General features: G+C 25.3%; 1 protein-coding gene and 3 long non-coding RNA genes across 9 annotated transcripts; 2 read left to right on the forward strand and 2 right to left on the reverse strand.

The window, feature by feature from the left end:
• Window positions 1-5,313: 5,313 nt before the first annotated feature.
• Window positions 5,314-7,388, reverse strand: LOC100871485 (SREBP regulating gene protein). Of its 6 annotated transcripts, none has more exons than XM_003691002.4 (5): window positions 6,937-7,388; window positions 6,496-6,689; window positions 6,132-6,374; window positions 5,836-6,051; window positions 5,314-5,758 (listed from the first exon to the last, which is right to left on the reverse strand). In XM_003691002.4, exons 2-5 carry the CDS (start codon window positions 6,601-6,603, stop codon window positions 5,342-5,344), a joined length of 984 nt encoding a protein of 327 aa, XP_003691050.2. In that variant the 5' UTR covers window positions 6,604-6,689; window positions 6,937-7,388; the 3' UTR covers window positions 5,314-5,341. The 6 variants fall into 6 exon arrangements, with proteins under 6 accessions (XP_003691050.2, XP_086765717.1, XP_086765714.1 ...); XM_086909591.1 differs by having other exon boundaries at window positions 6,132-6,398; XM_086909588.1 differs by having other exon boundaries at window positions 5,314-5,761; window positions 6,937-7,384.
• A 102-nt stretch (window positions 7,389-7,490) lies between these two features.
• LOC147657424 (uncharacterized) lies at window positions 7,491-9,638 on the reverse strand. Its single transcript, XR_015292413.1, has 2 exons — window positions 9,341-9,638; window positions 7,491-7,887 (listed from the first exon to the last, which is right to left on the reverse strand). It is a non-coding gene; the product is annotated as an uncharacterized LOC147657424 (long non-coding RNA).
• LOC147657425 (uncharacterized) lies at window positions 7,942-8,648 on the forward strand. Its single transcript, XR_015292416.1, has 2 exons — window positions 7,942-8,159; window positions 8,411-8,648. It is a non-coding gene; the product is annotated as an uncharacterized LOC147657425 (long non-coding RNA).
• Window positions 9,179-10,140, forward strand: LOC147657426 (uncharacterized). Its single transcript, XR_015292415.1, has 3 exons — window positions 9,179-9,519; window positions 9,586-9,724; window positions 9,792-10,140. It is a non-coding gene; the product is annotated as an uncharacterized LOC147657426 (long non-coding RNA).
• The last annotated feature ends 3,337 nt before the right edge of the window (window positions 10,141-13,477 follow it).

The raw sequence follows: 13,477 nt of genomic DNA on the forward strand, positions 1-13,477 counted from the left end.
GTTTACCTACGTACGTGAAAGAAATGTTAAAACGTATCGATCATAACAATTTTTATATACAAACTTCCTTTAAATAAATCGATTAGCAATTTTTAGGTTCGAAAGAATTAAAATTAAACCAACTAAAATTCTTGTTCCCTTCATCACAATTACATATTATAATAATAGATAATTCGAAATAATCGAAATTTCGAAATTAAGAAATCACACCTGAAATTCTTCCTCCCCCTTTCGATCGAAAAGAATTCCACCTGTCCCTCCAAAATGATATTGGAAAATGAAAAAGAAGAAAAATGTTAAACACTCACCCAAGGATGGTCCCATAGCGACGCACCACCAAGCGTTCGAAGAGCCAACCGATCAACCACCTTTTCTTCCTCGCCCCTTTTCTTCAATTCTCCCCGAACATTGTGGTACACGAATTGTGGTACACCAAAAAGAGAAAAAAGTGGCGTTTCTTTTCGTCCACGCACGTTGATCCGCGGAAGAGGATCGCGACGGAAGTTGGCGGCGTTGAACAAAATTGCTGCCGTTTTCCGGTACCCACTGCTCTTCTGGCGCTCCCGCGGCGCGGACGATCGACTCCTCCGCCGTACGAGCGAGCGGATTCTCGAAATCGCGCGCGCGAGAACGAGCGACGACGAGCGAGGGTCGTCGCCGTTTGGCCGGGAACAGGCGGCCACCCCGCCGTATATCTTCCCTTTGAAGCCACGTGCTGGATTCAACGGGCGAAACACGGGCGGGGAGGAGGAGAGGGCGAGAGGAGCACGTCGGCGCGAGGCGTCGCGACGCCTACACCGACGCGCGCAGTGTGTAAACGTTCGAGCGTGGAGGATGAAGCCGAGGGAAGGTTTTGATCGCGCGCGGATCGAGGATCGATTTTTCTTGAGGTCACGTTTTCTTGGGGATATTCTTATTTCTTACTGGAAGGGTTCGAGTGGATATTTTGGGATAACGCTCGTCTTTTTGTGTGTGTGTGTGTATCTTATTGCTCTTTTTCGTTTCTTATTTTTCCTGCAATATTTATGTTGTTATGAGATGGAAATAATTAATAATTGTAGTTTTTGGAAATTTATTCATTGAAGAGCGTTGAAAGTGACGTGATCGATGTTTACTTTTTTAATGTGAAAGAAAAAGGTGTTAATGCGAATTAAGTGTTTTTTTTTTTTTTATGGAACAGTTTGGAACGATTTGTTATTGAGTAGATCAATTATATTAGATGAGTTTCGTTAGTTTTTGGTATATGGTTTAATTATGAACGTTGGGGATACGTGATTTACGAATTTCGTCGATGGGGCGACGATAAGCTTGAAAAATATGGAAGTAAACGAAAAAACAGTGGCATCGAGATCGTGATAACTGAATTTAGCTTTGCTAAATTCTTCTATTGTAAAGAAACATTTTCCAATATAAAATTATCATTTTTTTTTTTATAATGTCGAATATTGATATAAAAATAAAAATTAAAAATCATGCGTTTATAATGATAATGGTGCAGCAAGTTATTCGAAGAAATCTTCATTTATAACGAATTGTATATAATATATTATTCGTTGACTCGAATTCTAGATTCGCTGAAAATTTATGAAATACTTTTTCACTTTTCCATATTCCATATAAAAAGCCATTCTTTCATTCATTTTCATTATGCATATACACGTTTCTTCCAATGAACTTTGCGATAAACCCTATCGCATTATCTGTAAACGCAAGTTGATCATTCTATTTAACGTATGAAGTATAGTAATATATTACTTTTAATATATTATAATAAAATATTGTAATTTAATATATTTTAAATAGAGAAAATACGTATACAGAACTGTAGTTATGTCGTGTGATTGAAATATAAATGAAATCGTTCCAATAAAATTTATGTGTATGTAACTTTCAATGAAATTTATCACGTCAGAATATATAAATTAATAAATTTCATGAGATATTTATATTGCATACCGATATGCATTTATTCAATCAAGATTTCCACTTTTATATAGAAAAAATTGTAAAATTTAAAAATCGGTATTTTTTAAAAAAAAAATCCAAAAACCAGTAAAATGATGACTTAAACCACCCCTAATTTCACGCATACCGCGTCATTTTATATTTTCGACCTTTATCCCGCGTTTCTTTTATTAATAACAAATTTTTTTAGATCCGAGAAAAATTTAAAATTTCTCCGTTTGTTAAAATCCAGACATCACCAAGAAATGAAACATCTTCCGGAAGCATTGTTTGCATACTTCAAGAAAAATATACGTTTAAGCTTCTAAATTGAAATTGAAATTTCTAGATCAAACAAAAAAGAATTTATCTCTTTTGAAAGAATTTTTGTTTATCTCGTTTAGAACAAAACTCTACTCGATTCGTTCGGCAAATTGAATTCCGACTTGGAAGGCGGATGGTTACGAGCGTAACAGGGCCGATTAATTCGAACAATAGTTTGGAGGCACAATAGGCCTCCGATATCCAGCCATCGCAACATGGAAGTTTAAAATGCTTTGACTCCATTAAAGTGTAACTCGATCGTGGCGTAAACTTTGTCCGTCTACCATTAACTAATTGTTTTCGCAATGGTTTCCAAGGCGGGGGAAAGTTATAGAAATGAACCTGGGTCGTGTATCAAATATCCGAGCGATTCGATTTTCTGCGTCTTCGAATTCCCTCGTCCTTGTCCCCTGCCAACGACGAATGCAAGAAAGAACCAGGAGGGGAGGATCTGCATTTCTAATGCGGACCACCCGTCGACGGTACAATTTGAAATTTACGGTTTCAGAATGGAGAAGGAATTACCAACCACTTCCTGCACTTTTTTTTCTTTTTTTCGGAAAATTCACGAAGCGTTTTTGACGAAGACGAAGAGATTAAAATTGCAATAGAGGGGAAAAAAGAAAAAAAAAAAAAAAAAAAAAGAATTGAAAAATGTTAAGATATTGTTAAAAGTGTTGACTAACTTATTTTTTGTTTACTTTAGTTAACTAATTTACTTTAGATGTCGGATGAGTTAAGTATATTTAAAAAGATAAAAATGCATAAAAAGCAATATGTATGTAAATTATCGGTACAATGCTTGTGCTTATATGTGTATTAGGGCGTTTTTATCGATCTATTTATTGATCATTAGAACGCACTCCCTTTACTATTGATGTTTGTTTTATTTCAGAAATTCTTTTAATTGTTACTGTATTCGAATAGATTTAATATTGAAAATATTTCTATTGTAAAAAAGTTATTATTATTGAATGTTGCAACAATAATTATTATTGCTTTTTAAGATGCTAAAAAAAAAAAATTTATTTAAATTAAATTTAAATTAAAAACACTTTTTATACGTTTTATATGTTGTCTGTTTAGAAAATTTATATTGAATTCATTAGTATTTAAAATATATCTAATAAAAGTCTAAAAACACTGATTCTCTGCGTGAAAGATATAAATTTCGTATTCACTACATTATACACCATTATACATCAATAAGACACGCCGATAAACATTGAAAAATATAGCTCTTCGAAGAATGTTTAAAAAAGAAAAACTTAGAAAACTCGTGTTGACACTATTATAAATCGATTGAGGATAAATAAAAAATTCACTAATATCTTTCTCTCTCGATACCGCAGGCCGTATTAAAAACGAGAAAATGACAGTTTTAACGGAAACCCAATATTCTTGTCAGCTGTTTTAACTACGCAGATCCTTTTACCGTTTCCATTTATATTTCGCTGAAAGAAAGGATCGTTTCGTGGATAATTAATTTTGGAAGAAATCGACTCTGGATATTTGTAAAATCACTATTAAATAACACTGAACGAAATCCAAACGAGAAATGAAAAAGGAAATTGTCCATGGTCTAACGAAGTAATTGCAGCCTGATCTAGGATATATATATCGCGAAAAGATAATGCTAAATGAAAATGCAAATGAAAATGTTCAATATGTAGATATTGAAAATGTTATTGAGGTCTTCTTTTTCATATTTCTAAGTATCAATTTTTTGGTATTGTTTTAAAATAAAAATTCTGTAAAAAAAACAAAAATGTTACGTTTCACAAAAAATAATAACAAATTGACGTTAAATCGTTTTAAAAGAAAAATAATGTTCTCCCGTCGTCGGTACAAAAAGAAATGCTCGATAAGTATTATCAAAAGTATGATGGATAAAATTCAACATAAAAAAAAATCAATAAAATAAAATGAATTTATAAGACGCGAAAGAAATATTGATGAATTTCTTATCGTATAAACAACCACGTATAAACAATTATAAAAATGAAATTTCAAACATACAGCAACATGACTAATATATGTTTAAAAATTTCGAAAAATATCGATGTATGAAATTCCGATATCATCCACAGTCACAGTATATATGCATATAAACGTTGCATATCATTTGTTTAATAATTCAATGATAGCGCAAGTTTGGAATTTAATAATCACATTATCGTGCAGTTGAAAATAAATCATTGTGTTCAATCAATAAGCATTTCATTATTAATTACTGTGTATATATTATTAATTTTATGTAAATTTTATGTGTTATTAATTTTAAACAGGAACAGACATTTGTCGTTTTTAGTTATGAATCTAATTTTTCATAAGTAATTATTCAATAATACCATAGTAAATGAAGCTCCAACGTATAATTATGATGTACAAAATAATGAATGGAAAATTGGCCAATCAATTGCTGAATATAAATAATTATGATGAATTTTTTCAGTAATATCGAGTATTTAATATGACTGATGAGAGCATTTCGATATCATAGATGTCTTAATTGAGTTAAATTGTGCACAAAATGCTAGTTGTAAAATCTTCTAACGATTTAGTATTTCCAAGTAATATTGATTTGCCTTCTGAGCTTATCGAATACGTAATCTCTAGATTAAATCGTTTGCAAAATCATGACTCTTTTTCAAGATCAAAATCAAATTCTTTCAATAAGCTCTATTATATTATTTTATCAAGAATTCGATTGTAATTTATTATTTTTAATTTCATTTAATTTTTTCTAAAAAATTTATCGAATTTTGCAACTATCTTGAAATTTAAACAGACGATAAGAGATGTTTTTCTATATATTTCTTTTTTTCTTCAATTATTAGAAATTTACCATTTGAAAAATTGTAAATTTCATCAATTGAAAAATAAAAATCCAATCATTGTTTTAGATTGAAAATTATTATCGATAAAAACCAGCTGAAAACAAAAAGATTTAAAATCAAATCGTAATTAAAACTGCCTTTGGCATTAATTATTAAAATATTATAGATCATTTTGTACGCGAATTTCGATCGTCTTTATAAAAAATATTTGTATAGTAAATTTATTTTGTATTTCAAGGTGGTCGTACGTGAGAGTAATAATCAAATAACATTGGAGTATGATAGTTGCATGATAGTAAAAGTGAATTATTTTTTGCATGTATAAGTAGGCAGAAGGGAGAGAAGAGGGTAAGTAATGGCATAACAGAAAAAGATGCAACGACAACAGAGTTGTCGTCATTATTATTATATGAATAAACATCACGACGATGTCTTTGATGTTGTGGTTGAAATGTGTAACAATGCTTCGAATGTGGGTCCTTATAAGTGTTCTCGTGGCGAACGCTCGCACTGGAAGTACGACATGCAGCCAGACATACTTGAAAGCGATCTAAATTACGAAGACGCTTTTTCACCACATCTTGGTCTCTATGAGATTTATGATTGTCTCTAAGTAAACCTAACAGTACATCCTTTCTTCCTTTTATTTGCTGCTAATAATAAGTTCTCATTAATATTTTTGTTATATGATTTAAAACGAAAGAAAATAAAAAAAATAAAAAACCACCTTGCCAGGATGTAGACAGCAGGAAACACAATATTCATAGATAGCACAACATCCTTGAGCGTTACATGTTTTACAACTATATCTCTCTCTCCTAGGTATAGTTGATGTATCCTCATTTTTTATAGGACCCTTTTGTTCCATACTACAACAGCCATTTGGCAAAATTTCTTGTCTAGAGCATACAATACCACGCTCATCTACTATTAGAACTTTACCCTATTAAAATAACAAGAAGTTAACAAAGTCATTTTCATTCAATTTAATATCTTTTACCATCATCTTAGAATTTGATATACCTGAATAGAATTACGACAAGGACGAACAATATCAGTATCATTTAAATTTGATATTGCTTCTATATTTAATGCATTCTCATTTGCTCCTTGATCAACAATTGCCATCTGCCACAGTGGTGGTTTACCAGATGCTCTCAATTGTTCCGATATTGTATCATCATCAGAGATTAAGTCATCATTGTTGTCATTAATTATCATAGAATCCATATCATCAAGATCATTATCCAAAGCTAATGTCTTTCTCTAGGGATCAGATAATATTCTGTTCTAAATTTCAAATTAAAATTCACGTGTTTGATCATGCAAACTTTCCTTTATTTATATGTAATATATAATTTTTTCAACATTATTTTTATTTATTTACCTCGTTACGAAAGAGCGAAAAGGCACAATAAGTAAGTGACAAAGCAAAGATGAGTCCAAGTACAAGACGCCGTCTAATGATTCTGAATAGACTGCCACAACTCGGCATTCTTCTCACTTTTTGCAATTTATCCTTATGCTTTCATTTGACATTAAATTTCCAGTTTCTTATTCCAGTTCATGATCGCAACACGACTGAGAGCACAAAATTATTTTATTAAACTATTTACTTTTTTAAAAATTCTACAGATGATTAAAAATACATTTAGTAGTTGCATGAAAAATATTAAATTTTAATATAAATTAAAATTTGATGTGAAAAACAGAAAAAGAAAAAGAATGAAAGACAGAGAGAGAGAGAGAGAGAGAGAGAGAAGAGAGAGAGAGAGAGAGGTTATGTTGTTTTTCTTACAATCTTGAAAACGTTTTTTGAAGCGCTTACCAATCTTCGAGCGCGAATAGTTTAATTGTTATGACATGAATTCCTTATCGGTCAATTATATAATCAATAAGACAGACCGATATTTCGTTATAAAATTTATCAGATTTTTCTCACCGAATTTAAAACAATGCTACAAGTGCATTGGCCTGTTCAATATGGTTGAACAGCAATAAAGTTTATCACATATCACATTAGATGTCACTACTTATTGAATTAACAATTTAATATCGACATATATTTCATAATTTATAAATATTAAAAAAAAACTATTTTATTAAAATATTATAAAAAAATATTTATCTATCTATAAAAATTTATATATTTATCTATTTATATAAAAATATTTCATTATATTATAATTTTTTTATTATATAATAGATAGTATAAAAATATAATGAATATATGTATATAAATAGTTACAAAAAATAAAAGAATCAAATGAAGTAATATTTAAAAACAAAAATATTAATTAGATTTAATTTTAAGATTTTTCTTTTTTTTTTTGAGATTAATTTTATGAAAAGAATGTTATCATGATAAAAAGATAACTCATATAATTCGTAATAAAATTTATTTGTATTAAATGGGTTTAATATACAATATTGTAAAAATTAGTACAATTTGAAAAATAGAGTTATAAAGAAATATTATCTTGACTTACATATAATATATTCTAAAAAATACAGATTTTTATATGTATGAGGATAATTTTTGGATATAAGGATTTGTTAATCCTTAGAATTTATAAAAACAGATTTATAATGAAAATATTCCTTCTATAAAACTTTTCATAATTATTTTCAATATAAATTAATAAGCATTCCCTATATATATATATATATGAATCAATAACTAATGATTTCTTATCTAAGGATGGCATAGTTCGATCAACAAAAAAGAGCAGTATTATTCCGTTGCAGCAAAATCAGGCAGGCTGGTTAACATGTAATCCTTAAAACAATTGAAATATTTTATATAATAAATGTTTTCATATATAATATATGTAATAACAAAAATAATATATATATCGCAAATAAAAATTATATATAATGAATTTTGGTGTGTTACAGTGGATAGCATCATTAACAATTTTATGCATAGTTTTAAGCGTTATTATTTTTTCTGTTATTCAAATTGGTAAGCGAGATCATGAATTAATAAAAACTACTACTACAACAACGACACGTAGACCACGACCAACTAGACCACGTAGAACTACTAATGTATGTTAAATGACTTTTTATTTCACATTTAAATATAATTGATAATATTAAAAGTTAATTAGAATGAAAATATAAATAATGTATTAAATAAAAATTACTGCACTACAATGCTACAATATTATATATATATATATATATATAATTTGAAATTTAAATATACAAGTAATATTTATAAAAGTAATTAGATTTTAGAAATATTTCATTCTTTGTCAATTTAATAACAATATTTAATAATATTATTTATTTTTCAGATTTCATCTATCAATGAAAATATTTTGATTAACGTAATTGACTAACAATAATTGACTAATAAGTTTATTTATGAAATTAAATTATGAAGATTTCATCCTTACTAGTATTATGTTCGAACAAGTAATTACATTATTTATTGTAGTATTATTAGTATATCATCTTATAAAGATGCAAATTAATCAAGTAAACAACGATGATTAATTTTGTGATATAAATAATAAAAATGTTTAAACTATATGATTAATTCTTCTTTTTTTAATGATTTTTACACTTTTAAATTTTCGAAAATTTAAATTGATTATTTATACTTTTATTATTTTATTAACATTATTGATTAAAGAGATGTGACAAACTTGCAAAAAAAAACAACTTATTAAATTATAAAAATTTACACAGATAAATATTGAATCTTTTCGAATTTTTCAAAACTTTTAGCATGTAATGTTTCCAGACATAAGTGAATCCTTTTAGATATAACTCATTTTAGATATAAATAGAATTGTTATTTTTCATTTTCTAACATACAGTTATTTTTATATATAAAATTTAAATATTTTAACAAAAATATATAAAAATGTTATAAAATATTTAAAAAATTTCAATTTCAATAATTTAATTATCCATTTATTCCAAAAATTTATATTTACACAATACTATACAAAATAACATCAATTCTTATTTATTATATATCAATTCTAATTAAAATCACTAAAAAAAAATTTATACAAATAAAATATTTAAATTAGTAAATATTAAAAGATGATTTTAATGTGATAATGTTTTGACATGTTATTACATATAATCTTTCATATTTTTTAATTTTCAATTTTTAAGAAGAAAATTTCTTTTAATTTTTAAAGGAAAAAAATCTTAGAATTTAGGAAAAATCTTCTAATATGAAACAAATAAATAAAATTTTCAAAACTTACTTTTTCTACAATTTTCGAAAAGAATTGTTATTAAAGGTTAGATATCCATTTTCCAGACAGTGTGAGAAAGATTTTAATATAACATATTAAATTTATAATATTTTGAAGAATTCATAAATGAATATATAATAAATATAATTAAATATTATTATTAAACAGAAATACGAGATATTTATTTAGTAAGCAATTTTAGATAAATGATTACATGTAAAAAATGCACGGATATTTATTTCTTTAAATTTCAGTTTGAGATTTTAGGTTGTGACTAACGTGACCAATTAGAAGCTAGAATTCAAGTAATACCCCGCATCCCCACCAAATATAAGGACATAAGGACTAAACAAACTAGTCAGTATACAACAAGACTCGAGAATAGTATGTCAGGTACTTTTTGTAACACGTCTGAGAATATAGTTCAACGTAATAAAATATATCATAACGTGAACATAAGGATAAGAAAGGCATGCCTCGATTGCAAGTTCAGTAATTCAAGACAGGCATGCTTTGGTTGCAATTTAAGTAATCCGAATAAAAGAATCATAGTGTGGTTGAAATACAATTTATCATGGATTCAGAGAAAAATTCCACTACAAACATTATACTGTAGAAGATGCAAATATGTGCTATGCAAGGTATTCCTTTTAATTGAGAAATCAAAATTTTTTAAAATTTGATTAATTTAAAATCTCAATTCTTTAAATACATTAAATGTATTTTTGTGTGCTGTATATACAGTGAAATATATTTGACAGAATAATGTGAATAATTTGTGTCGATAAAAAATTCGAAATATTTCAGAAGATTTGTTAAAGAAAAATTATTTTATTTTTATAATGTAATAATATTACAATAATAGAAAAATCAGTAGAGATTTTTAAGAAATATGTTTTAAGAAATGTTTTTAAGAAATATAATTAATATAGTGATAGTGATATTTGTGATCGGTATTTATTTTTTCTATGAATCTATCGTAATCATCCGTGATCGATCATTAAATTTTTTAAATTAATTACGTGAATAGTTGATTTATTTAAAAAAAGAATAGAACTTGTAACCAGTACATTCGTTACTTTGTTTTGTGATTGTTTTGTGTTATGTTTTAAAATTCAATTTATTTAATTTTTATATTAGATATGAATAATGTAATATTGCTATAAACTTTAATGACAATTCAACATCTTTTTAGTATTTATAGCAAAATTGCATGATCGTGTGCACTGCATCATTAAAAACATGAACCTATCATCACCGCAACGGGATTATAATGATAAAAAAACGCTTGTCTGCATTATTTGAGTAACGTATTTGGTTAAAAAAGTTGATAGTTGAGTCAAATATTTTCATTTCTAAAATAAAATATTTCAATATATTATAATATATTAATATACTAATATATTATAGAAATACAAATAATAATGTGACAATTGTAAATTATTAATTGCACAATAGCAAAAAAAAAAATTGGAAAATATATATGCGAATTTTTGTTATTTTTCTTATTTAATCAATTTTTATATATAAATTTATATATAAAATTCTTATACAATTTATGTAACAAACATTTTGTTTTTGTATATTATACAATTTATGTAACATTAATTTTGTTAATATTATTATTTAAGAAAAGACAAATTGAGAAAGTAAATAGTAAGTAAATAGTGCCACAAATGTCGAACAAATATTTACATATTGAAATAATATTATTTCGCTTACTATAAATATGATTCTATTTTAAATATGATTATTATATATTAAAATATTATATATTAAAAATTTTTGTTTTTCAAGATACAGTTCTCTTCAGCAAATAATGATTATATCTGAACAATTGATATTTTTTATGTAGATTTTTTCTTATTATTCTATTATTTCTACTATCTTAAATATTTAATATTTCAAAATTAGATTAATATAATTTTTTAATTATATATTACAAATTAAAAATACATAGAAATTTGCAATTATTTATTTAAGTGCTTTATTTAGAATACATTAATTTATCTTTCATTGCTGATGAAATACTTATATTTTTTGTTACAAACTAAACAAAAATTATTTAAATTTCTTAATTTAATTATTTATAATGATAAGTACAATAATTATTTAAATTTCTTAATTTAATTATTTATAATGATAAGTACAATAATTTTTAATTTAAACTTGAAAAAATTCATTTTGTTTTTGCAAAAGAATCACTTTTAACTTATTTAATATAATATAATAAAAATTATTATATAAATTGTTATATAAATAGTATTATTTATAATCATATTTTAATCGAATTTCATGTTTATATTTAAACTTTAATTATACTTTTGCTAATTGTCTATTAGAAAATACTTTGTCAATTTTAATGATCTTAAAATATGTTTATCAAAATTAACATTCTATATAATTTTTTTTATATATGTAACTCGATTTCAATTTTTGAGATATAAAAATTTTTAGATATTGTATTAAATTCTGTCTGCATTTGCGCAGATGTATTAAATTACGCAATCATCTTTTATTGTACTGTAAATGCATTCTTTTACGTTGTTATATTAAAAATGAAACAGAATCTTAAATTAGATCATCTCTTAATAAATTAATGTTGATTGTTGTTAGATAAGAATGCAATTATCGTGAGATTACTATCTATATTAGTCAGAATCGAATAAAAAAACTTGATAATTTATTGTACATACATTCATTTTATATTCTTAATATTAATATAATTTCTATAACATATAAAAATGATATATATATTATACATTATACATTATTATGAAATGTATAGACAAAATTCAATAGTATAGAACCAAAAGTTTTTTTGTAAATATATCAGAAACTAAAACTGATTACATAGAGTATAATAAATAATTATTCATAATACTAATCTTGACAACAAGTTTAAATGTTATCAAAATTAGTGATATATTAATGACATAAATATTTTATATTTATATATCTATTTTAGATAATTATCCAATTTTTTTTTTATACATGTTATTTAATAATTTTGATTGCAAAATTTTCTTCGATATTTTAAACTGCAGTTACATTCATATCTCAATATATCTTTAAATGATATCTCTAGTTTTAGATATTTGTATTGATACTTAAAAATTTGGCATGTTATATTTATCCTAATCATGGCGTGAAATATTTTAAATGTTTGCAATTTAATGATGTTTTCATTGAAAATAATTGTAAGTAAGAATTTTACAATAAAAAATTATTATTTTTTGTTAAAGAAGTTGTAAATTTTCCAAAATAAACATTAATTTAAAAATATAACGACACAAATATATATTTCTATATACATGAATTTATGATAATTTTTTATGATAAAATAAAATTTCACAAATAAAATATTTTAATAATATATTATAAACTATATTGTTAAGATTTTAATTTTATATGTTTTCAATTAAAAGATATTTTTTTAGTTTATTTCTATGAATTACATACATCAAACTTCGAAATCATCTATCTTCAAGCGTAATGTGATACTCGTGATGATGGATTATCCTTTCAAAACAAACATTATATTTTGTCACTATTGCTTTTCAAAGTTGGTTTTCTAAAAAATATGAACTATAATTATTCTAAAATATTTTTACACAACTACCTATCGTGAATTTATTTTTTTTTGATAAAAATGTGTAAAGAAATATTTTTTTGCATATTTCATTGATTTTATTACAAAGAATTATTACTCAACAAAACTTTTTTTTTTAAATAATTTAAAAATAATGCACAAAGGAAACAAAGTTATTGATTAAAATTATTGCATTAAAATTCAAATTAAAATTGATAGTACATTGGTTGTAACAATAACTTAAATAATTGTAGTTGATCTCGAATGAATATCAAGATTTTAAAGATTAAAAAAGTAGAAGAGATAAATAAAGTTAAATTTGAGAAGTATTATGCTATTGTTAGTAAAGATGATGTGATACTGAATAGTTGGATATAACGCATGTACTATGTTTCTTGCTATTTGCCTATATATGAATATATATGTGTATATGATGATATATAATTTATTCAAATTATTATTATGAAATATTATTATAGAATATTGGAAAATCGATCAAACATTTATAATCAACATCTATAATATATCTATATATTTGAATAAGAGATAAAAGA

This window comes from Apis florea, unplaced genomic scaffold, assembly GCF_048593485.1.
Source record: "Apis florea isolate Af1SG1 unplaced genomic scaffold, ASM4859348v1 contig_3158_pilon, whole genome shotgun sequence".
Taxonomy (NCBI): domain Eukaryota; kingdom Metazoa; phylum Arthropoda; class Insecta; order Hymenoptera; family Apidae; genus Apis; species Apis florea.